This window comes from Eretmochelys imbricata, chromosome 10 (genome assembly GCF_965152235.1).
Source record: "Eretmochelys imbricata isolate rEreImb1 chromosome 10, rEreImb1.hap1, whole genome shotgun sequence".
NCBI lineage: Eukaryota > Metazoa > Chordata > Testudines > Cheloniidae > Eretmochelys > Eretmochelys imbricata.
This window is the reverse complement of record NC_135581.1, coordinates 34,770,078-34,797,204: the sequence shown is the minus strand read 5'-3', so window position 1 is coordinate 34,797,204 and position 27,127 is coordinate 34,770,078. Positions and strand designations below refer to the sequence as shown.

Sequence of the window (27,127 nt, the reverse complement as noted above, 5' to 3'; positions counted from 1 at the left end):
GAGATCCTTGGGTGGATACTGCTAGAGCAGGGCACAGAGGAAAGTTATTATTTGCCACATAGATACTCAATTAACCAGCTTCCAGGGTCCCTGCCTGAAAAGAAATTGAAAAGCTAATAAGTAAAGAACTTGCTGTGCACTGGACAAAGCCAGTCCTGATAGTCTGAGGGGCCAGCTCCTCGGCTAGTATAAATCAGCATCGCTGCAATGAAGGCAATGGAGCTATACTGATTGACATTAGCTGAGAATCTGGCCCAAAGCATATGCCTACCACTGCACACGTACACCAAGAAATACCTATGTGCTAAGAGACACGATTTTTAAAAAATAGGTGCCGAGTGAGGCTATGTCTGCACTTAAACCGCCACAATGGCACCACTGCACTGCTATACACTTCAGTGTAGACACTCACTCCAGTGACGGGAGGGGTTCTCTGTAGTCAATCTTCCCCGACAGGCAGTAGCTAGAAGAATTTGGCCAAGGATTCTCTCCTGCTCTTTGGTCATGGGGCACACATCCCTTCTGTCTTTCTAGCTACTTATATGGCCCCATCACTATTCTATTCTATGTAAGTTCTCATACCACCATACTCATTCATCACCATACTACCTGAGCACCTTCAGTCATGCATTAAGCAACATGACTAATATCTATCATGTCTGTTCCCTCATCCTCTCCCCAAGGGGAGAAGCCTGTGTTGAGTCAGGAGAACTGGGTTTGGATTTTTTTACAGCAGATACATGTTGCTCTATGGTTATATTGGAGGAGGCAAAGTCAAAGAAATGCACTTGGAGCAGAAGGTCTGCGATGGTCCTTAGTTCCTTCCGCAGTCTGGGCCTGGCCCCTGAGAACGCTCTGTCAGCAGAGTAACTGATACCGTCCCAAGGATTTAAAACTAGAAAAACAATAACAATCCCCCCCTTTCTTCTCAGAATGTAGAAGGAGCACTGGGCATTGGTTTTTGCAGGTGGCCATATGTCTGACGAGTGGAGACGTGCACCTGTGTGAAGACCTTGCTGAGGGAAAGCCAAGTCAAAGAGACAAATTTTGAATATGCTGAGGTTCCTCAGCCTCACCCCTTGCAGGAACAAGAGCTGTTGTCCAGGCCTGGATCAAGTGCAAGTTCTAGCTCCTAGTCTCCCAATTTGTCAAAAGTTTAATTGTTCCATAGCTAGATAGATGTGGGACAACATGGTCACAGGGGGAGGGGTCTCTCTCATGGAGCTAAGGCCAAACCCTTGGAGGCCTTTGAATATCACGATAGAGACTCTGAACTGGACTCTGTTTGCCACTGCAGAGAGCCAGGGCAGTATGCTCACCTGTGCTCAACCTGTGTTGCTAAGCAGAAGGGCTGCTGCATTTGCAGCAGCTGGAGCCTTTTAAGCCAGGCATCTGGCTTCATGAATTCACAGCTACTTCATATGAAGACAGAGAACCTAGAGTACCGAGCACAAAAGCAATGACTCAAATGGATTTAGGGGTCAGAGTGGACAAACAGCTGCACATGAGCTTGCAGTGTGACACAGCGGCAAAAATGGCCAATGCCATCCTTGGACGTATAGACAGTTGAGTAGGAATATGGAAGTGATTTTACCTCTGTATGTGGCATTGGTGAGGACAATACCGGATTACTGCATACAGTATTTTAGAAAATTGGAGTGGGTGCAGAGAAGAGCCACAGAACTGAGTCAAGGGTTGCAAAAGAAGCCTTGCAGTGAAAGACTTAAGAAGCTCAATCTGTTTAGCTGATCAAAAAGAAAACTGAGATGTGACTTGGTTGCGCTGTATCAGTACCCTCAAGGGAAGAAAATACCAGGTACTAACGGGCTCTGAAACTTAGTGCAGAAGTCCGTAACAAGAGCCAATGGCTGGAAGTTAAAGCCAGACAAATTCAGATTAGAAACAAGGTACACATTTTTAACAGTGAGGTGATTAACCACTGGAACAAAATGCCGAAGGAAGTGGTGGATCCTCCAACTCTTGCAGTCTTCAGTAAAGACTGGATACCTTCCTGGAAGAGTTGATTTAATCAAACGCCAGTTATGAGGTGTAAAAACTGGGTGAAATCTTCTGCCCTGTGTTATACAGACTAGATGATCTAATAGTCTCTCCTGTCCTTAAAATATGAATTCCTAGGTATAGAATGAGTTGAAATAAACAAGCCTGGGCGTCACAAATAGGTGGATCACAAGGTCAAGGTCTGAATCGGATAGGAAGAGGGACTGTCTTCTGGCACAGTTGCAGATGGATACTTTTGGCCACCATGATTACCTGGGCAATGAGGAGTCCAAAAACTGAAGGCTAAAGACCAAATTACTGCATAGTTTGATTACCTGATACACAGAATGTGGATCTAATGGTGGTGGCTGATTCATATACAAGTCTGGTGGTGCATGCTACTTAGTGAAAGCTAAGGTCAAGCCCATATATTTTGGAAGGGTTTGACTGCAACATGGTGCTGTTAAATGAAGCTTTTCAGTCTGGTGCACGCCCAAATACCAATGCTCTTCGCTGAGGGACCTGGGAAAGACTGGCATTACCTTTCACCAATGCAGGAACATGATGGCCAGCATTCTCCTTTCTCAGCAGTAAAATCAGACAGTGCAAGCGTGGCTCAGCAGGAGGTTCTTCTCTTGAGGATCTCTTATCAGGGGGACTTGAAGTCTTGTTAGGGCAAAATACAGCCATCTGAAATTACATAGGCCAACACTTCAACCCTAGGAACCTAAAGCTAGACTCCTAAGTCCATGTTTAGGTACTGTGACAAAGTTCCTGCTCTACCTTGGTGGGTCTTGTGCTTATTGGTGGATTTGCTCGCCTTGGAGCTTCATGGCAGCCCTCAGCTTGGCCGTTTTTCTGAACCCACAGTCCAGGTCGACTCCTCCTGTGTCTGACCAGGAGTTGGGAGGATTTGGGGGGAAGCCGGGCTCGCCCTATACTCCAGGTTCCAGCCCAGGGCCCTGTGGAATGCAGCTGTCTAGAGTGCCTCCTGGAACAGCTGTGCGACAGCTACAACTCCCTGGGCTACTTCCCCATGGCCTCCTCCCAACACCTTCTTTATCCTCACCATAGAACCTTTCTCCTAGTGTCTGATAATGCTTGTACACCTCAGTCCTCCAACAGTCCACATTCTCACTCTCAGCTCCTAGTGCCTCTTGCTCCCAGCTCCTCACACGCGCACCGCAAACTGAAGTGAGCTCCTTTTCAAAACCCAGGTGCCCTGATTAGCCTGCCTTAATTGATTCTAGCAACTTCTTGATTGGCTGCAGGTGTTCTAATCAGCCTGTCTTAATTGTCTCCAGAAGGTTCCTGATTGTTCTGGAACCTTTCCTGTTACCTTACCCAAGGAAAAGGGACCTACTGAGCCTGGGGCTAATATATCTGCCTTCTATTACTCTCCTATAGCCATCTGGCCCAACCCTGTCACAGTACCTATTTAAAAGTGATTTAATTTGCAGGGAAGATGAGCATCCACAGATCCCATGAAGTCAAGGGGAGCTGCTGGTGCTCATCACCTCTGCAAATCAGGCCATTTGTATTTCAGTGCTGCCATGTGGATTTAGGAGCCTTACTTCACAAGCATTTTGGACATAGTGTTATTTTTTTATTTGATAAAGTGTTATGAAGAAGGAAGATGGTTCTTCTTCAGATCTGAAGAAAAGCAGGTGGTAAACAAGCTCCTTGTGCAGAGTTTTCTTGGTGAACCAGGAAGTGCCCCACTCTACAGTCTCAGACCCCTCACCCTGTGCAACACATGACTTACAAAGGGCTGTCTCCCTATGCAAGGAAAAGTCTCACTCACTTCACTGGCTGTTGTGCTAATGTGAGGAGTACAGACCTGGGCTCATTTTTGTCTTTCTCGGTTTGATTGGAAGCCCTGTTTTAATGATGATTATCTCGGTTTCCTTGGACTGAGATTTGACAATGCCAAATGCATACTCATTCAGCTGCATCCGATATAATATTACACATAACATCAGATAAAAAGCTTGCTGGTTGGCACCATGATAAGAGAACCCTGACAATCTATATTAATACATGCTATTGGGAGATCTCTTTGTTCAGACGGGTATTAACTTATGAAAGAGATGTGAAGAAAAAATGGTTACTCACCTTCTCGTAACTGTTGTTCTTCAAGATGTGTTGTTCATGTCCATTCCAACCAGGTGTACGCACGTGTGTGTGCATGGCAGCCAGAAAACTTTTCCCCTAGCAGCATCTGTCAGGTCGGCCTGGGAGCCCCCTGGAGTCACACCTTCATGGAGCTCAATATAGAGCCCTGCTCACCCGTCATCCCCTCAGTTCCTTCTTGCCAGTTACTCCGACAGAGGGGTACAAGGATGGGTATTGGAATGGACATGAACAACACATCTCGAAGAACAACAGTTATGAGAAGGTAACTGTTTTTTCTTCTTTGAGTGCTTGTTCATGTCCATTCCAATCAGGTGACTCACAAGCCCAAGTTCAGCAGGTGGGGTCGGAGTCGTCCACTGATTGGAGCGCTGCTTGTTCAAAGGCCGGATCGTCTCTGGCCTGCTGGGTGATTGCATAATGCATGGTGAAAGTGTGTATGGAGGACCACGTCATTGCTCTGCAGATTTCCTGGGTAGGAACCTGCACCAGGAACATCGCTGAAGAGGCCTGAGTCCTGGTGGAGTGTGCAGTGATCGGGGGAGCAGGCACACCTGCCAGGTTGTAGCACTCATGGATGCAGGACGTGATCCATGACGAAAAGGAGTCCAAGGGAGGAGTCGAGTACTGGGCGATGCAGGATTATGATCTTATCCAAGCTGTCCCAGACTGGCTGATACACTAATGCTAGCCATGACTAAAGAGGTTGAAGTCTGAGTCTGGCATGCTGTACTATGTAGGTACATGTTTCCCAGTAGTTTCAGGCAATTCCTTGCTGTGGTCGGAACTGCCTGAGACTTCATGTCACTGAGGGACTGAAACCTTGCTTCCGGCAGGTATGCCCTGGCTTGTGTCGAGTCCAGTACAGCCCCTAAAAACTTTATCCTCTGAACAGGGGACAGTGTTGATTTCCCCTCATTCAGAAGAAGGCCCAGTTCATTGAACATCATTCTTATGAAGTCGACTTGTTGAGCTCTCGCAGGTCTAGGATGGGCCTGAGCCCACCTTTGGCTTTCGGTATTAGGAAATACCGGGAATAATAACCCTTGCCCTTTTACTCCTGAGGAACCTCTTTCACTGCCCCTAATGAAAGGAATGAGAGCACCTCCTGTATAAGGAGTTGCTTGTGAGAGGGGTCCCTGTAGAGGGGAGCTGGAGCTCTCTGCTATGTCGGTCCGGAGAGTGGTGAGGGTTCAGACTCAACTGGACCCGGGGGGGGGGGGGGCAAGAGTCAATGAGACCCTGGGAGGCAGAGGAGCTGAGGTGATGTGGCCCGGTTCGGGACTCCCTGCCACAGGCTCCTTGGGCTTGAAAGGGAGAGAGCAACCCCTCTCTGGCCTTTTCCTTTTCTGGGGCACTGGGGACTGAGACTGGTGCCTCACAGAAGATTGTCTATGGGTGGAGCTGTGGTGGTGCCGTGACTCCTTGTGGTCCTTTCTTGGCACCGATGAGGAGGTGACGGGTGTGGGATCTGCTGAGCCTGGGTTGGATTGTGGCTGGACTGCTGCCTCCATGAGAAGGATCTTGAGTCTTTGCTCCAGGTCTTTTAAAGTCCTAGAGCAAAACCCTTTGCAAATTCTGCTCCTCTCCTTCTGGTGGCTCTCCCTGAGACACCACAGACAGGAAGAGTGTGGGTTGCTCTTAGGTATAAATTTTCCACAGTCCTCGCAGAGTTTGAACCCTGGGGACTTGGGCATACCCCAGTGCTGGGGGGATGTTGTTTGTGGGGGGGACCCCAAAAGGAAACTTATGACCTAACTACTAATACTAAACTAACACTAGTAACTACTGAGAACTAACTATAAACACTAAGAGTGGACACTGCCCAAACACGCTTGCAAAGCAAGAGCAACATGTTGTTCCAGCTAGCCATCACTGGTGGTAAGAAGGAACTGAAGGGGTGGTGGGTTGGCAGGGATGTATATTGAGTGCCATGAAGGTGCGGCTCCAGGGGGCGCCTGGACTGACCCGACAAATGCTGCTAGGGGAAAAGTTTTCTGGCTGCCGTGCACGCACGCGCGCACACACCTGATTGGAATGGTCATGAACAAGCACTCGAAGAAGAACTATGAAGTTACGCAGTCACATATGAGGAGTATCTCCTGATGACACAGTCATTGATTAAAAATCATTTTACAGTGATTTTTTACAGTTAGGGCCCAATCCAGCTCCCATTTGAAATCAACGACAAAATTCATATTTGACTTTCACAATGGCACAATCTGGCCATTAGTGTTCTCTGCTGCCAGGAAGGATGGGGCTTTAATGGGATTTTCCAGCAGAAAGGAAATTCAGCTCTGAAAGCAACTGGAGGTGCCACTCATAGCAAAAGAAGATGATGTCAGAAAGATGGGGAATCCTGGGTGCAGGCTGGCTGGCAAAAGGGTAACAAGAGTGAGAAAACCACAAAGCAAAGTTCACCCAAGGATGAAGCAAGGGTGAAGCATGCTCGTCGCTATAAAAGACATGATTTCCCTTAGTGAGTGCAAGCTAATCCGAGGCCCATTTGGCTTTGTGTGGATTAGTAAAATGGCACAGCACCTGTTCCACCAGCCTGGTCCACCTCACAGAGCTGGATTCACTGGTGGCTGATTTGACCACTCTGCTGAGAAAGTCAGCATTGCTGACCATCTCTGGGATTCAAATAGCGTCAGAACAATGTGTTAAAATATTTGTCCCCTTTTCAGAGGAGATGCTATTACCGTACTAATGTAAAAGTAGACCCTGTTCTAAACTGGGATTACTAATGCAATCATTTCACATTGGGACCAGCTGTTGCAACAGGCACATAAAGTAACACTGCTTCTTCATTATGAGTCTTGCATTGTTAACCTGAGGCCTGCAGGAGTGTGACTTTAAAAACATTGTCATCTGGGATGAAAATAGGGTGACCAGACAGCAAGTGAGAAAAATCAAGACGGGGGTGGGGGGTAATAGGGACCTATATAAGACAGTCCTTAATATGGGGACTCTCCCTATAAAATCGGGACATATGGTCACCCTAGATGAAAATGAGCTGACTGTAACAATTGCATCATGATATTCTGACCTTATCTCACCACGCGGCAGCATCATGACACAACATGTAAACATCACGACATAATCATATTGCACCAGCCACACAGATATTTTGGGGTGCTTTCGCTATCCTGAGAGCCCGGCCTGCAAGATGTTGGACAGTCATGTCAAAATCAAAACCACTGGGGTTGGAATCAGACTAACCCATTGCAGCTACATTGTAGGTTTTAGCAGGAGCACTAATGGATATGGCATTCAGGATCTGGGAAAGCATTATTCTAGTGACCCTCTGTCCCATACCTGACTTGTTGTCATGCTGAGCATGATGGCTCGCTTGGGAGAAAGTCGCAGCTGCCTGATTCCCTGCAGAGTAAAGCCTCTCTGAGTACAGGTTGAAATCACATCCCCGTATGCATGAGGAGGCACAGCAGGTGATACAACCAAAATGACATCCCCTGGATCAAAGTAAAGATGAGAAGGGCATCAAGTTATTTTTGTGGAAACTATTCCATCTCTGCAGGAAACCTCATGAAAGTGGCCAGCCCCAACTTCCAGACCAACCCAGATGATGACACTACATTCTATGGTCAACATTAACCCTTATTTGGCCTGTCACACCTACATATAGCTGTCACTACAGGCCAAGCCAGGAGGGCAGGATACACACCATCAAAGATCTTCTTTAAAAAACTATTATTCTAGAAAGTTTGGCTCAGGTCTATCTAGTGATCTGTGAATTCCTTCTCCATTTGCTGTACAGCTGGGTTTACTGAGGTATGGTTAGAGTGAGTCAGTGGTCACCTCAGATTAGAATTCCAGACCTCCGTCTTCCTAGCCGTTTGCTGTAATCATGAAACAACCTGGCCTCTGTAACAGGCCAGGGGGAGGCCCCATAGAACATGCCAGCTCTAGACAGGTTTTCTCTATACCACCCTGCTAATGTGGCCTGACTATTGAGGAATCATGGGTGAGAATGTAGTTTTGTCTTCATATCCCAATTACTGCCTGGCTTCTCTGCTGAGATTGCCAACAAGAAATGGCAATTGTGGTTCTAGATTTTGTGACATGGACGTTTTCCCCCCAGGAGCTGGACTGAGACCCAGCATTTGTTAGCCTTTGAACAGTCATCCGCTGGTATTTTTGTTCACCACTGGAGTTCACCAGATTTGCACCGGTACCTTGGAAGCAGAAGGCTCTATAACGCATTGCGAGTCCCTTTGGTTTTCCAATATCCTTACCAACACTGTGAATCTAAGTGTTTGAAAACAAATCAACACCAAGAGAGAAAGAAACAATAAGCGTGAAATGACAGCTGGAAGAAATGGGGTGGTTTGCACTTTCTAAAGTCTCAGTAAGGATTAGTTTGTGCGATCAAAGCCAGTTTGGATCTACTGTTGGGCCTGTTGTATCTGAACTGCCAAATTTCAGGGATGTGGGCAGTCCAGATAAGCTTCTGGCCCACGTCTAGTTAAAACGGTACCCTCTTTCATACCCTATTTTGGAATGAATATAGGATTGAAATTAACAAGCATATCTGCTATGGTTCAATATAGGTTGGACCTGAAGAAGTAATCTGTGTAATCTTGAAAGCTTGTCTCTCTCACCAACAAAAGATATTACTTCACCCACCTCATCTCTCTCAGTTAATGTGACTGGCAGCTGCACCTGATGGGTCCTATAATGCAGTTGCACTGTCCATTCTGTATGGGTGTGTGATGGGGTGGTCTGCCCCTTAAAGGTGCTAGCACCTAGTGGTCAGCCCACCCCACCACGTGGAATGGCCCTTTAAGGGTTTGAAAGGTCCAATATAAGGATCTAAAGGGAATATGGAGAGAGAAGAAGAAGAATGAATGGTGTGAAGGCCCTACAGCTGGCTAAATTACAACCCTGCCCCAAGAAGGAGGGCTCGGGCTTCTGCTATGAGGAGAGGGGGAGTGACTGTTTGAAGCACAACCCCTGCTCCAGGAAAGGGGCTGGGTTGACTTCTGAATGAGGACAAAGAACTGACCAGGCCTCTGCTAGGCCCCAGAGAAGGGTATGTCACCCGCTGTAGAAACTGTAATAAATTAGACCCCACGAAGGGGGAGCATGTTCCTGAGCAGAGATTTTTCTACCTTCCCCCCACCCCAAACTCTCTCCTCCCCCGAGTGGTCAACTAGTTACCGCAATGTTGCCAATTTAGTCATGTTCCAACTAGATCTAGATGTTTTAAAAAAATTCTAATTGGAAAACAATTCCATTTAGTTGTTGGCTGGAAATCTGAATTGAAATGGAAACATTACTACACACTTTAGAAGCAGATATATGATCAAATACTTGTACCTGAAAAAACATAATAGGTTTGAAAAGTCTGAGCAAAGACGAGCTTCCTCACACGGCTGTGTTTGTTCGGACAATATCGGCATGTTTGTTTCGGCGACGTTAGCCGACGTAATCGTTTCAAATGATGATTTATAAACAAAATAAATCATCAGAAATTCAAGTGCTGGTGGTTTATTGATGTTTTATGATATTAAAATGTGGGGCCGAGAGGTAGCGCCGAATCACCTTGCCAATGAAAACGTATTAAAATGTACAACCCACCTTTGCCCTCATAGTCTCGCCCCTCGGCCCTCAATCCCCTGTAAATTCGAACACACCCTCTAATTTCAACTCCTGGGGAAAGCACTGTTCCTGAGCCAGCTTAAGTGTAAGCGGGAGAATAGTCCCGCTATTGTGGGGAACTTTCTTGGCTTCTGCACTACCCCGGTGAAGAGGGCGAGCGAAAGGATCTGAGTCCTCGCTCCCACGTCCTTTACCCAGTGGCCTCCCTGCCCTTGAGGACTCTCCTTCCAATCTCCTGTCTGGCAGAGTCCTCGTAACCCCAACAAGGCTGGGCCCAGGATTCCTGGGGGGTTCGACCCCCAACCCTGCTGTGGTCATCTAGGACAGAGGCTAGGGTGTCCCCACTCCGGGGTACTCTCTCTGCACTGGGCACTTCTCTGACCCACTGACCATTACATACAAGTTAAAGCAAATGCAAGTTATTTAATCAACAATTAGTTTTAAAAAGAATAATAAAAAATGGAAAGGTTAAAGGAAACATGTCAACCCGCCAGGGAACATCACAAACAGTGTCTCTGGAACATCAGGGCAGTTCACAGTCTGTTCCTTGTAAGTCCAAGGTCTCCCTCTCAGGCCCTGGCTAGTGCTGCAGGGACATTGTGGGTTGGACACTTGCTCTGGTGGTGGCCACACGCTCTCAGGCTCTAAGTGGTAGGACCCTTCTTCCTAGTGTTGCCCCCGCCCTGTCGGGGTTACGATCCAAGCCTGGCCTGCAGAGCCCCTTGACTGAGGCGTCTCCCTGTGCTGGGTCTGCTGCCCAAGGTCCCCCTCACTCTCCCCAACTGCTCACCGCACCCAGCTCCAGACTGCTCCAGCCACAGCTGCACCACTCTGTCTCTGCACTGCTGCTGCTGCTCTGCCTCCAGCTCCCTGGGCTGCTTCTTTGGCCCCTCTGGCTCTGGTTGCTACAGCTCTGCTCCCAGGACAGGTCTGCTCTGCAGGCTGCTTCTGTGACTCTGCTCCCAGCACTGACCTGCTTCCTGAGCTGCTTTTCTGGCCCCTCTGGCTCTGGTTGCTGCAGCTCTCCTCCAAGGGCAAGTCTGCTCTCCTTGGGCTGTGCCTCTGGCTTTGGGGCTGCAGTTCTGCTCCCAGGACAGGGTCTGCTCTCTCTGGGCTGCTTTTCGGGTCCCTCTGGATCTGGCACAGCTCTGCTCCCCAGATTAGCTTGGACCCCTACTTTCTTCCTAGCTCGACCTCACTCTGTCTGACCCAGGCAATGCCAGCTCACATGGAGGACGGGACCTCCCTGTCCTCCTGACTCCCTGATTAGCCTGCTCGCCCTGTCATTCAGGCTGACCTGGACCATTGTCCTCTCCCCATTGTTCCTGGGGGCTGTCAGTCTCAGGGTCCTGATTCCCCATCGACCCTTCGCCCTTTTTAGTACTGGGAGCTAGCCAACCAAAACACCCCCACTGAATGTTAGTAAGGGGGCACAGTCCCCTTACATAAGGCTGGTAGTGGATTAAAAGAACCAGAGGGAAGGTGTGGAATCCAGTGGCCGGGCCACAAGGGATGTGCTGGAGAGGATCACCCCTTGACAGGGTGTGACTAGCTTATTCCAAGGCAGGCTTCCAGAGAGCTCAGTGAGGGAGCACAGTGGCTCCTCTCTCCAATACTCCTGCATGCTGTCCCCTCCCAGAGAAGATCTTCAGCTTCTCTTCCAAAAGGCATGATGCACCACCCATCCGTTTGAAGAGCAAAGGTTGGATACAACTTCCTGAGCCCAACAACCACAGATGGAACCATAGCAGGGGGGATGGGGGGGGGCAGCTCAGCAGCCCACATCACATGTGAATCATCAGTGGCCATAAAAAGATAGGGAAGCAGGAAATCTGGCTCAGTCCATCAGCAACAACCACCACCTGCCATCATCCCCACCCCGGAACGTACAGAGCGGAGGGGTGTCTGCCAGAGGAACTTGCTCAGATGCTAGTGTTAACATACATACTTACACTGAATGCATTTAAAAGGTAGGCCTCATCTTTTCTTGACTTTTATCTTCCTTCCTCTCATTCTGTCCCTCACTTTCCCTTCCTCTCTCATCTTTCTGGCTCCTGTTTCCATTCTCCCCTCCAATCCGCTTTTCTTTGGCAAATTAATTTCCTCTTCCTCTTTTCTATGCCAGAGCATCCTCTTCCTCTCCTGTCCTTACTGTCGTCTCACTGCTGGTTGGAGGGCTCCTATACCCCTCAGTTCCTCCCTGAAGGGCTACCCTTAGTGCCAGGGAGCAGAGGAAGGTCAGCAGTGCTCTGGTGGCAAAATCTTAAAACCACTCCTTCTTTAGACAGGTTTCAGAGTAGCAGCCATGTTAGTCTGTATCCGCTAAAAGAAAAGGAGTACTTGTGGCACTTTAGAGACTAACAAATTTATTTGAGCATAAGCTTTCGTGAACTACAGCTCACTTCACGAAAGCTTATGCTCAAATAAATTTGTTAGTCTCTAAAGTGCCACAAGTACTCCTTTTCTTTTTTCCTCCTTTAGAGAGGGCAGAAGGATTTGCTGTCCCTGACCCCACTAGAGGAGGCCACAGGGCCCAATGGCTCATCTACCTCACACATTCTCCTCCTGAGCACAGATTTCCCAGGAAGACAGGCTCTCTCTGTTCCCACTTCCTAGCTGGCTGTCACTCCTGTATAGGGCTACTGGAGCAACTTCTCAGCCAGCTCTTTAGGGGGAATACAGAAAGTGGGAGCCTACACCTGCAAGGAGGAGTGGGGAACCTGGGAAGGGAGAGGAGCAATGCAAGAGCCAGTTAATAGGAGCTGCTCCCTGTACTTCTTTCCAGATGACTGGTTGACCACCTCGTCCCCGGCCCTAGAAAGGCCAGGAACATGCATGTGGGATTGTTTGAACTATTTAACTGCACTACCTATGTGATTATATCCCAGGCTGTGAAGAGGACAGGCAGATGGTGTGACAAAGCTCTGTCCTTGCCTCCGTGGGTCCCACGTTTCCTGACGGATTTCGCTAGCCTCAGAGGCTCACTGTGACCCTCCACGTAACCCTTCTCTCTCTAGAGACAAGGGTCACAGTCTACTGAGCCATTTTCATCATAAGCCAGCAAGGTGAGGAGAAGTTATCCTTCCTTGCACAGTCTCTGTTGTCTCCCAGTCTCAGTGATTAATCAGGGGGCAAAGGGTGCGGGAAGCCCAGGCCCACCCTCTACTCCGGGCTCCAGCCCAGGGACCCTAATAGTATCAGCTATGGTAGCTGACCTTTTAGAAACATAACATGTACAATTCCCTGGGCTACTTCCCCCACAGCAGCCCTCACTTCCTCAAGCTCCACTTCACCCTTTCCTCAGGGCCTCCTTCCTTGTGCCTGATATGATATGTACTACTCAGTCTCTCCAACAGCGCAGCTTCCTCCCACAGCTCCTGACATACGCGTCCACCTGACTAACTGGGAGGCATTTAACTAGTTTCAGCCAGCCCCTGATTGGCTTCAGGTGTCCCAATCAACTAGCCTTCTCCCTGCCTTCTGGAAAGTTCTTAATTGGCCCCAGGTGTCTTAATTGACCTGGAGCAGCTACCATTTCACTTATCCTGGTACCAGAGATTTGTTTAGCCTGGAGCCAATATATCTATCTCCCACTACTTTTCTATAGCCATCTGGCCTTGCCCTGTCACATTAGGTAGATATGCAATTCAAGGATACGATTAACTCCCATAGAACTGTTCCTTCACTAAGTAGGTCCCAAGAATAAAGGGTTTCCTGTTTTAGATTTCCTCAAGCATGGTCTAGGAGGCCTGTTGTGATAATTGGACTTACAAAGTGTATCCCTGTGAGCTCAAATGTAAAAAGTATGTGAAAGTTCATAAGATGTTACATTAACCATGAAAAATAGATCAAGTTGTTTACAACCCTGAATGTTGCAACAAGTGCGAGAGAACCAGACAAAGAAGATGGATTAGGCTAAACCAGAAAGTCCATGTTGATATAATCCAAGGAACTGCTGAAATTATGCTTTGTAAAAATAGAAAATATGAAACCAGAAGTTAATAGACCAAAATTGGTGTAATGGATATTAGGTGTAATTGGTGGATAAAATAATTAGGGGGATGAATTATGATGCCTACTTTCCCCCTTTGTGGGTTTTTTAAAAAGAGATTTTGAAAGAAGACACGTTCAGGTCAGTTCATTTCAGCTCTCCCTCACATATACCATCCCACTTTGCATCCCAGCTCATCCCCAAAAATGCCAGCACTTCAATTCATCTCAGCTCATCTACAGGATTTTCTTCCTGAGAGGAAGGCCGCTGGCCGTAATCTTGTTCAAGGAACTTGGTTTTCAAGCACGTAAGATCCTGCATTGTTTTCCATTCCCTTATGCTATTTTCTGCTCCCCTCCCCCTTTCTTTCCTTCTATCCTTTCTCTCACTCTCTTGGCTTTTCATCAAATCCTGAAGTCAACCATGCTGTGTTCATCCAAGCCTGCCTTGTCTAAGAAGAAAAGATCCAATTAGATGACGTCACTGACCAGATCGTAAACCAGGATCCAAGCAGCAGGTGTTGTGGTCGACTTGCCAGCCAAAAGCATTCACTTGTAACTAACCAGCAGGCCAGTGTTCCAAAAACAGGAGCTATATCTCACCCATCTTTTCTATTCTGTCTCTTCTCCACCATGGGTCTGTTTGCTTGTTAAGAACAGGAAAAGTAAATGACCTGGACACATCAGGACTGAGAGTAAAAAATCCCTCTTGTTTTCATCAAAGAAAGGCTGTTCTGAAAATAAGAGACTCTGATATTTTGCCTTAAAAAGGAGAAAGGATTTAAAGGTTTTGACTAAGTTTGTTTTGCATAATCATTCAACCACAGTTCCAATCTAAATGCCTGTTTTGATATCTTATTCTTTCTAATCAATCAATACATTTTTAATTTGAATAAACACTTTTGGGTGTTTGCCATGTAACCAAGTAAAACCAAGGCCTCTGTTTAAAATAACCTGAACCTTCCTATCATTGTTTAATGTTGGACAGTGGAAGAGTTTATAAACACTTTAACTCTTTAGGCTTTGAGATCAATATCCCTACAACAGCGTCTAATAGCTACTCACATGAAGCGGACAGGGAAGGCCATGACATTCTACTGTTGCTTCACATTGGGCAAGAAGCACTACATGTTCCACAGACTAATTCCTGACTCTTGTCCCCCTGGCCAGGACCCAGCAGTGAGGAGTGCAATGGGAGCAGGACCACATGAACATGTGGGGCAGGAGTAAGATAACCAATAACACCCTCTGCTATAGTGAAGGAGCCTGGAACACGTGTGAAACATCAAGGTTTGCTCCTTAGAAATGACCTTTGGTGGTCGAGACCAGTGTTGCTGGAGGTCTGGACAGTGCCATGTCCTGGAGATCAGCTCTCTCTTGGTCAGCATTTACTCTATTAGATGAAGAACTCTGAGGTCTAAGGAAAAACAACAGAAATATTGAAAGCTGTTAAGATTAGACCCAGACGTTGGCACTTATCAGCTTTGCCCACTAACCCCAAGGAGATGGAGGCTGCTTTTGTAAAACTGCTTTACTGGAAGTGCCACTTCAATCCCCTGTCTGTGACATCAGAGCATGGGCCACCTTAAGGCGTATTGAGTTTGTACACAGACTGGATGTTTTTCTACATTGCAGCTTCTCTCTCCAGCTCTCTCTGTTCAATTAAAAGTGGCTAATGCAATGCGGTCAACTTGGCAAGAAAATTTAGGAACTGAGAAATGTTGGGCCATATCTCAAATATTCTTCCCATCCTGTGATATTTTAAACCTGCTACTCACTGGTGAATATTTAATCAGACGGTAATTGGGGAGAAGCACTTTCAAAGCTATTATAAACTGGGCCTGGCAGTGATGCCCAAGGGCAGTGAAATATCCAATATTCCTTCATTCCAGAAAGGAACAAATTATGGCAGGGTGAACCCAAATTGTGGTTTCAAAGGCCAAGGGACTGACAAAAATGCAATCTGTAATCTGGGAATCACGTGGCCAGGCCTGCTAAACACAGACTGCTAATGCAAGCCTGCCTGCTTACCCCCTTCCCTTGAGATGTCTTGAATCCACAGGAGGATGGCAGTAAGAGATGTTGGTTTTCCTGAGGAACTGAGCTTGGAGATGGAGTTTATACTCTTCCCAGCTAAGCCCTCCTATTGGACCAAACTGTTAGCATTGTTTCGCTATGTTACACTAAAGTAACAGGGTTTCCTCTTGGTAAGGGGGCGAAGGACCCCTAATAAAAAAACCAAACTTTGTCAAAGGGAATTTTTTAGAGTTTTAAAGCTAAACAACATTAATTCAATTCAGTGTTAAACATCATGCAGAGCTAAACTCTGCCAAATAACATTACAGGAGGAAACAACCCGCAACGAGAAAGGGAATTAACTCTGAGTGGCTGCAATTTGCTTCAGTGCAGAGAGGCTGCACGAGGCCCATGTGCTGTCTAATCCCCATCCTGGTGCCACAGCAATAGCTCTACTTTCACAGCTTCAGAAGGGATCTTTCAGGGCTTACATGGGACTTCTGGAATCAGGTGAACCTCAGCACAGTGTAGTTCAGCAGGGTAACATTAAAAGGAGCCAACTCACCCCTTGTATGGAGAAACCCAGGAAGCATCTGAAGAATGGGTGAGTTTCACCTCCTAGCTGCTCGCTCTGTTGGTGGCTGCCTGCTCTGTGTCCCACTCCCCAAGGAACAACCAGAGGGATGTGGCTCCAAGAGACCATTGCGTAGATAGGGGATGTGCTCTGCTCCCCACCCCAGGACATTCTTAGTGATGCTCTTCTATGGGACTGACTCATGGTCATGATGTACCTAGCATGTCCTGCCGTTTAAACACACAGGATTGAAACTGTTTCCCCACCTCTGGCTGTTTGTGTCTGAGACTTTGTCAGGGAATCTGCAGAACAGGGAGGGAAGTGGACATTTCAGGCTGGGAAACTGTATCCATCCTCATCAAGAGCAAAGCTGCAGAGATCACTGCATGCAGACTGCTCAGGAAGGGTGCAATGGCTGCAACCTCAACTCCTCCCCCCTGCAGCAGCAGATATTTTTTTGTGGAGGGCTGGAGAGCAGGTTCCTCAGGGAGCAGAGCAGGACCCATTATCCTTTTTCTGTTCCAAGCTACCCTGCTGAATTGCCTTCCCTTTCAGCAACTCTACTCTGCTAGGTAACAGATTGCAAGCTAACATCAGTGTTATACACAAACTGAGCAGGAGAGGGTGTTTAAAGAACACCCTCATGTTCAAGCAAACACTTGATCTGAACTGCCCAAGGAACTTGGAGTCTTGACATCTCTACTGAGCCTGTGTGGTCCCAGTGCCACGTGGCAAACTGTTGCTACACCATCAGGATAGGTACTTTGAATCTAAGGTTGAATCCCTTTTGGAGTGGCCCTATTCTCCAGGGTAGAGTTTCCAGTGGGCCTCCTGTCACAATGTCTCCATCATCTCAAATAAGTCCCGGTCTCACTATCATTCGTCTCCTCACACTAATCACCAAGGCTAAAGGCCTTCTCAGCCCCTCCATTTTCATACACTCTTGCCAGTTGCAGAGGATGCAGCATGGTGAGGGAAGGAACAGACCAATTTTGCAAACACTAATAGTAACACATTGTAAAATGCAGAAATAGACTAGTGCTCCCAACCAGCACTGCCTCTAGCTGGGCCCCTCTGCTGAGGACTGCCGTGAAAAGACTGACAAAACTAGCTAATGCCCCTGGGGTCTCTTCAGTGGTCCAAGTCCTGCACCCCACACTCCTCGCCCCACCTCCACTAGAATTACAAAAAGAAAAGGAGTACTTGTCTATTACCAGCAGGAGAGTGAGTTTGTGTGTGTGTGTGGGGGGGCGGGCGGAGGGTGAGAAAACCTGGATTTGTGCTGGAAATGGCCCAACTTGATGATCACTTTAGATAAGCTATTACCAGCAGGACAGTGGGGTGGGAGGGGGTATTGTTTCATGGTCTCTGTGTGTATATAATGTCTACTGCAGTTTCCACGGTATGCATCCGATGAAGTGAGCTGTAGCTCACGAAAGCTCACGCTCAAATAAATTGGTTAGTCTCTAAGGTGCCACAAGTACTCCTTTTCTTTTTGCAAAGACAGACTAACACGGCTGTTACTCTGAAACTAGAATTACAGGATCTTAGAAATGGGCAGTACGGGATTGTCACCTTGATTTGTTATATTTGCAGGCAGGATTCTGGACACCAACATGAAGCACCTCATCACAGCATGCTCTTCCTCCGAACAAGAGGCACAGCTCCCTGTGCACACGGCTGCCTGTGTGGGGCAGGTAGGCAAGGGGCTCGGCTTGGCTCCTGCAGTAGATGGCATTGATGGAGCCGCAGTCTGTCATGCTGGCTAGCTGTGGATCCGAGGGCCCTATGATATCTTGCAAGGCGCTCCGTGCTTTTGGCCCTCTCAAGCCTAAAGCCAGCACAGGTGGTGCCTTGCCAGCCTCTGGAGTGTAAGTAGAAGGCAGCTTGTCTGTGAAAGATAAACACGTGTGACTAACGCATGGAATCACCCTTTTCCAGTCTCATTCATTCCAGTCAAGGTCTCTTCTCAGTTCATTACTCAGCCTAGATGACTGACAGTTTATCAGTGCTGTCTCTAGCTCCCCTTCCACATTTGCCAGGCTAACAGCTGTTTCTCATTGGGTCTCTGCCCACCTCTGAAGGCTCTTCCTTTGGCACTGCTGGTTACACTGGGAGATCAGAGCTGCAATCTCTACCCATTCCTAGGCAGGGTCCGGGTGCCTTGCAAATAACACACGAAAGCCCAGGTTCTCCCACTGGTCGGCAGCTCAGGGCGGGAGGAGAGAAGCAAGGAATGACCTCGAAACAGCAGAAGGAGATGGGGTCCCTTCTGGCCTGGTCCCCACTCCTGCTGAGCTCTCCACACAAACATGCCTAATTAGGGCTGGCTCCATGCGGTTTGGGGAGCCAGGGGGTGTTGCTGCAGCAGCAGGCTCCTGTCAAACCCAGAGGGCCAGATCCTCAGCTAGTGCAAATTGGAACAGCTCCATTTAAGTCACTGATAATTTTTGCCAGTTCTGCCCTGATAATTTTCCCAACGGCAACCATCATAGTAGTTAATGCTGCTAAGTCTGCATGACCACACGCTGGAGATTCTGCACAGATATGCAAGGCTGAGTGAGTGGCTCTCAATGAAAGCCATCGAGTCCCAAAGTTCACACTTCGCTCAGAGAGGCTTGGTGGGGTTCAAGTGTGGGATAGAATTTGGGCCAGGGGACAAGGTTGTTTCCTGGTCCTTTCCTTAGCAACAGGAGAGCCAAGAGGGGACCCCAACTGGGAAACATGAAAGCTTTGCCAAAACTCCATGCAAACTGTTTACTCTCCCTGGTCAGGATCTGTGCTGCGTGGGAAAGGAATGACAAGGAATGACATTTAAAAAAAATGCTTGACCATCACTTCTTTCTTTCCCTGCTCTGGGCTCCCTTATTTCTTGCCACAGAGGAGGACCCACAGGAGACCTCTCTCCTGCACTCTGTGGCAAATCCTTCTCCAAGCTCACAGCCTGCATGGCTGGAGATAGCTAGGCAGAGGGCAGGAATGGAATCCACTTTGCTTCTCCACTGAACCCACTGCAGCCATTGGCCAAGAGGGGACTGAATACCTCCTCCTCAGCACTGGGGTTTAGATGCATCTAGAGTCAATGTATGAGGCTAGAAGGGAGCATCAGATCGTGTAGTCTGACCTCCTGCACATCACCAGCCACTGAATCTCACCCAGTTACCCTGTTTTGCATCCAGTGAACTGGATTAGCTTAAAGTATTATAGCCCTTTGGAGACTAAACTATTAGAATCACAGAACCATAGGGTTAGAAGGGACCACAAGGATCATCTAGTCTAAACCCCTGCCAAGATGCAGGATTTGTTGTGTGCCACATGCAGAGAATAGGAGGGATCAAGGTGCACCAGTGTCCAAGGCCCCTGTAATGGCAGGGAATTGAGTTGGTGAGATATACCCAGATGAACTTAGCAAGCAACTTGTGCCCCATGCTGCAGAGGAAGGCAAAAAAACCCAAAGTCATTGCAATATGACCTGGGAAAAAATTCCTTCCCAACCTGAAATTCAGGATCAGTTTGATCTTGAGTATGTGAACAATACCCACCAGCCAGGCATCTAAGAAAGAGAATTCTCAGTACCATCTCAGGGCACTGGCAACCCTGTCTAGTGTCCCATCTCCAGCCACGGCCGTAACTGCTGAGGAAGGAGAAAAGATGAAAACAAACCCAGAACACATTTTGGGGAAAAAATTCCTTCCTGACCCCTGCTGGAGACTGGCTGAAATCCTGAAGCATGAGATTTAGGAACTGATGACATGAATTCATGCAGATGAAATGGAATCATGACCTCAGGCACTATGGAGCATGTAAATAAAGGAGAAAGTTGCTGAAAATATTTTAAACCAGAAATATATTTGTATTTTTTTCAAGATTCAAACAAAGTTCAATTTTCGGATCTGTGTTGTGGATCTCAGCTCAAATATATCCTCCCTCCATACACAGTGCCCCCATAGCATGCACAGAGAGCAAAGCATTGGGGGCAGATCTGCTGTGTGGATCAGAAAGCAGAACTCTGCTCATCTTCTGTTGTTGGTTGATGATTTTATGGCTTTTTTATTCACTTACAAAGCTCTCCATTCGCTTGTACCAACATATTAAATACCTGCTGCTGAGACAACTGAAACGACAACCACAATTATGAGCCAGTCTGGGCCCACTGTTTTCAGATGTGACAAGGCAGCAGGGAGACTGCAGAATTTTTCTCCGTGATTGAGCAGGTCTAGACTGAATTTCCACCCAGCTGAAAAGAACACGTTTCTCTCCCTCTCAGTCTGCCAATATCCCACCCCAAGAGAAACAGTATGAGTATGTGACCTGATGTTACATACAGGACTTCTAGGAGAGCTAGCCTGTACAGACACAATCCCAGAACTTTGCAGTTATGTGATGACTTCCATTCTAGGATCTTGAAGGGCTTAAGATATAATTAAGCCTCGCACACTCCCTGGGTGGTGAGTTTTATTATGCCTGATTTACTAATGGGGAAACTGAGGCACTGAGCAGCTAAGGCTGATATTTACAAACATGAGTGCCTAATGCTATGTATTTAGGGCCAGATCCTCAAAAGTATTTATGCACCAACCTCCCATTGAATTCAATCAGAATTAGGCACCTAAGTACCTTTTAGGATCTGGGCCCAAGTGTCTAACTGCAGGCATTCATGTTTGGCTTTACTGTTGGTGCCTCATTTTCTCTTCAGTGCCCCAGAAGTTAAAAGATGTGGCAGAAGCCACTTGACAAACCATGACATTCTGGATGGTGGATCACCCTACAGAGCAGTCGGAGAAAGGCCAGGTCAGCAGCCCCAGATTTTGCAGTTTCCTGAGCCTCAAAGAGAAAAGTTGGGGCTGCCATCTACAGAGAAATAAAAGCCAGAGAGAAAAGCAATGTGGTGACATGAAGAGTATCAGGGAGTAAAAATAGAGGAAATGGCAAAAACTTGCCAAAACTTTACACTGGGGACGGATAGAAGGGGACAGGGTGAAATCTGACTCCAAAGGGGAAGAGAAAGGCTAAATTGTGGTCATGCTCATATCCCCCTTGAAGTCCTCTTCCTTTTCAGCAGGGATGTGCAGGTCTGTGAGCTGCTACAGTTAAATGGGTGCAACTTTTTTATGCAGATGAGGCCTTACCTGTGCTAGAGAGCAGCACGCTGTGCTCGGGATAGAGCAGGCGGAGCCCACAGATATCCAAACCAGAGCTGAGGATCAGCTGTAACATGTGATGGACGGCCAAAGGAGTTCGGAGTAGGGTTTCAAACAGCAATGCCACAGCAACCTGAACAGTCAGGTAAAGAGTGCAATGGAGGAATGTGTCAAATAGCTTCAAACGCTCTTAATAACAATGGTGAGATTTCTCTCTCTAGAGCAGTGATACTCAGACCTCAGTGGTTCAGGAGGCAAATTAGCAACCAACATTACGCAAAAGAGCCACAGTACTGTGAATTCATTGTTTAATTTACTATAGTACTATATATTCATATTTAAACAGTATGATGGGGAAATATTTAGGGGTTTATATATATATAATTATATATATATAATATATATATAATTGATATATATAATTCTTATCAACTACAATTGGTTAATGACATCGTAAAAGCATCCTGATTAACCAATCTCAGCCCTGGTCTACGCTACGAGTTTAGGTCAAATTTAGCAACATTAGATTGATTTAACCCTGCACCCATCCACATAACAAAGCCATTTTTGTTGACTTAATGTGCTCTTAAAAACTATTTCTGTACTCCTCCCTGACGAGGGGATTAGCACTGAAATCGACATTGCCGGATCGAATTTGGGGTAGTGTGGACGCAATTCAACTGTATTGGCCTCCAGGAGCTATCCCAGAGTGCTCCATTGTGATCGCTCTGGACAGCATTCTCAACTCGGATGCATTGGCCAGGTAGACAGGAAAAGCCCCGCAAACTTTTGAATTTCATTTCCTGTTTGGCCACCGTGGCAAGCTGATCAGCACGGGTGACCGTGCAGATCTATCAGCAGAGGTGACCATGGAGTCCCAGAATCACAAAAGAGCTCCAGCATGGACCAAACAGGAGGTACTGGATCTGATCGCTGTATGGGGAGACGAATCCGTGCTATCAGAACTCCGTTCCAAAAGATGAAATGCCAAAATATTTGAAAAAATCTCCAAGGGCATGAAGGACAGAGGCTATAACAGGGACCCGCAGCACTGCCACATGAAACTTAAGGAGCTCAGGGAAGTCTACCAAAAAAACACAGAGGCAAACGCCCACTTGGGGTCAGAGCCCCAGACATGCCGCTTCTATGATGAGTTGCATACAATTCTAGGGGGTGCCTCTACAACTACCCCACGCCTGTATGTGGACTCCTGCAAGGGAGTCTCATGCAACAGGGATGAGGATTTTGGGGATGAGAAAGATGATGAGGAAGGGGAGGTTGAAGATAGCACACACCAGGCAACCGGAGAAACCATTCTTCCTGACAGCCAGGAACTGTTTATCACCCTGGAGCCAATACCCTCCCAACCCGGGCTCCCAGACCTTGAAGGCAGAGAAGGCACCTCTGGTGAGTGTACCTTTGTAAATATAATACACGGTTTAAAAGCAAGCATGTTTAATGATTAATTTTCTCTGAAGACTTGGGATGCATTTGCGGCCAGTACAGCTATAGGAAAACTCTGTTAACATATCTGAGGATGGAGCGGAAATCCTCCAGGAACATCTCAGTGAAGCTCTCCTGGAGGTACTCCCAAAGCCTTTGCAAAAGGTTTCTGGGGAAGGTCAGCCTTATTGCATTCTCCATGGTAGGACACTTTACCACGCCAGGCCAGTAGCACGTAGTCTGGAATCATTACATAAGAAAGCATGGCAGTGTGTGGTCCCAGTGTTTGCTGGCATTCAAGCAACATCCATTCTTTATCTCTCTGTGTTATCCTCAGGAGAGTGATATCATTCATGGTCACCTGGTTGAAATAGGGGAATTTTATTACGGGGACATTCAGAGGTGCCCGTTCCTGCTGGGCTGTTTGCCTGTGGCTGAAAAGGAATCATCCCCGCTGTTAGCCACACAGTGTGGGGAGGAGTGAAGCAATCATCCCAGAGAATTGGGTGTGTGGGGAGGTTAGTTGGGTTTGTGCTGCACGTTAACCCAAAAATATCAGCCCCTCCTTTTAAATGGCCAATGTGTCTTTTTCAATTTTACTCCCTTTTTTTCCTCCCACAGCTACAAATGTTTCAGTGTTGCCACTAGCATCTCCGTCCCAGAGGCTAGCGCAGATAAGAAGGCGAAAAAAACACACTCACAATGAAATGTTCTCTGAGCTCATGCAGTTCACCCACACTGAAAGAGCCCAGCAGAATGCATGGAGGCAGACAATGACAGAGTCCAGGAAAGCACAAAACGAACACGAGGACAGGAGGGATGCATGAGAGGATAGATGGCTGGAGCAACAGGAGAGGTGGCAGCAGCATGATGAGAGGAGGCAGGATGCAATGCTGAGGCTACTGGAGGATCAAACTGATATGCTCCGGCATATGGTTGAGCTGCAGGAAAGGCACAGACCACCACTGCAGCCCCTGTGTAATCAACCATCCTCCTCCCCAAGTTCCATAGCCTTCTCACCCAGACGTCCAAGAACACGGGGAAAGAGGGACTCCAGGCACCCAACCACTCCACCCTAGAGGATTGCCCGAGCAACAGAAGGCTGGCATTCAATAAGTTTTGAAGCGCAGTGTGACCTTGTCCTTCCCTCCTCCCCACCTTCCCCACCCCACCCGGTGTTTCCCTCCTCCCCCACCCCTCCTGGGCTACCTTGGCAGTTATCACCCTATTTGTATGATGAATTAATAAAGAATGCATACATTTGAAACAACAATGACTTTATTGCCTCTGCGAGCAGTGATCAAAGGGGGAGGGGAGGGCGGTTGGCTTACAGGGAAGTAGAGTGAACCAAGGGGGTGGGTTTTCATCAAGGAGAAACAAATAGAACTGTCACACCGTAGCCTGGTCAGCCATGAAACTGGTTTTCAAAGCTTCTCTGATGCTCAGCACGCCCTGCTGTGCTCTTCTAATCACCCTGGTGTCTGGCTGTGCATAATCAGCGGCCAGGCGATTTGCCTCAACTTCCCACCCTGCCATAAACATCTCCCCCTTACTCTCACAGATATTGTGGAGCACACAGCAATAACAACGGGAATATTGTTTTCGCTGAGGTCTAACCAAGTCAGTAAACCGCACCAGCGCACTTTTAAACTTCCAAATGCACATTCTACCACCATTCTGCACCTCCTCAGCCTATAGTTGAACAGCTCCTGACTACTGTCCAGGGTGCCTGTGTATGAATCATAGAATATCAGGGTTGGAAGGGACCTCAGGAGATCATCTAGTCCAACCCCCTGCTCAAAGCAGGACCAATCCCCAATTTTTGCCCGAGATCCTTAAGTGGCCCTCTCAAGGATTGAACTCACAACCCTGGGTTTAGCAGGCCAATGTTCAAACCACTGAGCTATCCCTCTCCCCTCTTCATGAGCCATGGCATTAAGGGGTAGGCTGGGTCCCCAGAGATAACTATAGGCATTTCAACATCCCCAACGGTTATTTTCTGGTCTGGAAAGTAAGTCCCTTGCTGCAGCTTCTCATACAGACCAGAGTTCCTGAAGATGCGAGCGTTATGTACCTTTCCCAGCCATCCCACGTTGATGTCGGTGAAACGTCCCTTGTGATCCACCAGTGCTTGCAGCACCATTGAAAAGTACCCCTTTCGGTTTATGTACTGGCTGCCTTGGTGCTCCGGTCCCAAGATAGGGATATGCATTCCGTCTATCGCCCCACCACAGTTAGGGAATCCCATTGCAGCAAAGCCATCCACTATAACCTGCACATTTCCCAGAGTCACTACCCTAGATAGCAGCAGCTCGCTGATTGTGTTGGCTACTTGGATCACAGCAGCCCCCACAGTAGATTTGCCCACTCCAAATTGATTCCCTACTGAACAGTAGCTGTCTGGCATTGCAAGCTTCCAGAGGGCTATCACCACTCGCTTGTGAACTGTGGGGACTGCTCTCATCTTGGTATTCTTGCGCTTCAGGGCAGGGGAAAGCAAGTCACAAAGTTCCATGAAAGTGCCCTTACGCATGCGAAAGTTTCGCAGCCGCTGGGAATCTTCCCAGACCTGCAACACTATGTGGTCCCACCAGTCTGTGCTTGTTTCCCAGGCCCAGAATCGGTGTTCCATGGCATGAGCCTACCCCATTGCCACCAGGATGGCCAAATTGCCAGGGCCTGTGCTTTGAGAGAAGTATGTGTCCATGTCCTCATCACTGTCGTCACTGCACTGCCATCGCCTCCTTGCCTGCTTTTGCAGGTTCTGGTTCTGCATATACTGCATGATAATGAATGAGGTGTTTACAATGCTCACAACTGCCGCGGTGATCTGAGCGGGCTCCATGCTTGCCGTGGTATGGTGTCTGCAGGAGAGAAGCGGTGGTTGGATGACCAGTTTTGCACACCTACTGCACTGTCTGCTGCCAGGACACAACAGCTGAGTGGGCTGCATGCTTGCCGTGGTATGGCGAGACAAGAGCAGCTGAGCAGAGTTGCAGCGGGAAGTGGCGGATGACGATGGTCATATAGAGGACCTGCAAGACCACCAGGAGAGTAGGAGAGCAGAGTGGCAGCAGAAGCGGTGGATGATGACGGTTATATAGAGGACCTGCGAGGTGGATTCATAGCACTCAGTGACGACAGTTTGCAGCCCTACTGCACTGTCTGCTGAAAGCAGTATGGCGCCCGCACGGAAAAAAGGCACGAAACGATTGTCTGCCGTTGCTTTAACAGAGGGAGGGGCGACTGACGACTTGTACCCAAAACCACCCGCGACAATGTTTTTGCCCCACCAGGCATTGAGAGCTCAACCCAGAATTCCAATGGGCAGCAGAGACTGCGGGATAGCTACCCACAGTGCAACGCTCTGAAAGTCGATGCTAGCCATGGTACTGTGGATGCATTCCATTGACTTAATGCACTTAGTAGGGACACACACAATCGACTGTATAAAATTGCTTCCTAAAAACCGACTTCTATAAATTCGACCTAATTTTGTAGTGTAGACATACCCACAGTTATTAACCAATAATGAAATCACACAGTGTTTTAATATCATGTGCTGCAAAGAGCCGCAGGAGACACATTAAAAAGCGACTTGCAGCTCGTGAGCTTCAGTATGAGTATCACTGCTCTAGGGAGAACCAGCCATTCGCATCAATTGTACAGTGATATCTCTTCTCTTCTTCTCCTCTTCAATAATCCCCATGCCTTAGGTTATGTCCACACCCTTACGGTGGAGCATAGAGTACAGGAACCTACATGTGTAGCTACACACGGAAGTGAAAGGCTCCAGCAATGGAGAAAGGGCTCTGGTAACAAGGAGCTGCTGGAGTCTTTCCCTGCTGCCTTCCTCTACCAGACCCTCTTCTTGCTGCCAGAGCTTTTCACTTCAGTAAGGAAAGTCTCTGGAAGCAAGGAGGCAGCAGAGAAAGGCTTTGGCAGGGGAGAGGCAGCGCTGTCCCACTGCCTCTCCCCTGCCGGAGCCTTTTACTGCAATGGGGAAAGGGTCCAGCAGCCAGGAAGAAGCAGGACACTAGACAGCTAAAAATACCAGTGTAGATGTTGGAAGCATGTAGAGAGCCATGTAGAGTACACACCCTGGGGGTTCAGGTGGGTAAGACCTTGCCTCTGCTCTACTTGCATAAGCCGTGCTGTTTATACCCACATTGGCAGTGTCTGTACTCTACATCCTGCTGTAAGTGTAGAT

General features: G+C 47.8%; 1 protein-coding gene across 1 annotated transcript in view; it reads right to left on the bottom strand.

Annotated features, from left to right (window-relative positions):
- DNAAF8 (dynein axonemal assembly factor 8) overlaps window positions 1-27,127 on the bottom strand; it is a 147,930-nt gene that overhangs the window by 39,697 nt on the left and 81,106 nt on the right. Inside the window, exons 14-18 of the mRNA XM_077827455.1 lie at window positions 21,463-21,607; window positions 17,909-18,224; window positions 15,054-15,160; window positions 7,450-7,604; window positions 2,541-2,688 (exon numbers count right to left, since the gene is read on the bottom strand). Of these exons, the coding sequence (XP_077683581.1) occupies window positions 2,541-2,688; window positions 7,450-7,604; window positions 15,054-15,160; window positions 17,909-18,224; window positions 21,463-21,607 (871 nt within the window). The remainder of the gene's footprint in view (window positions 1-2,540; window positions 2,689-7,449; window positions 7,605-15,053; window positions 15,161-17,908; window positions 18,225-21,462; window positions 21,608-27,127) is intronic.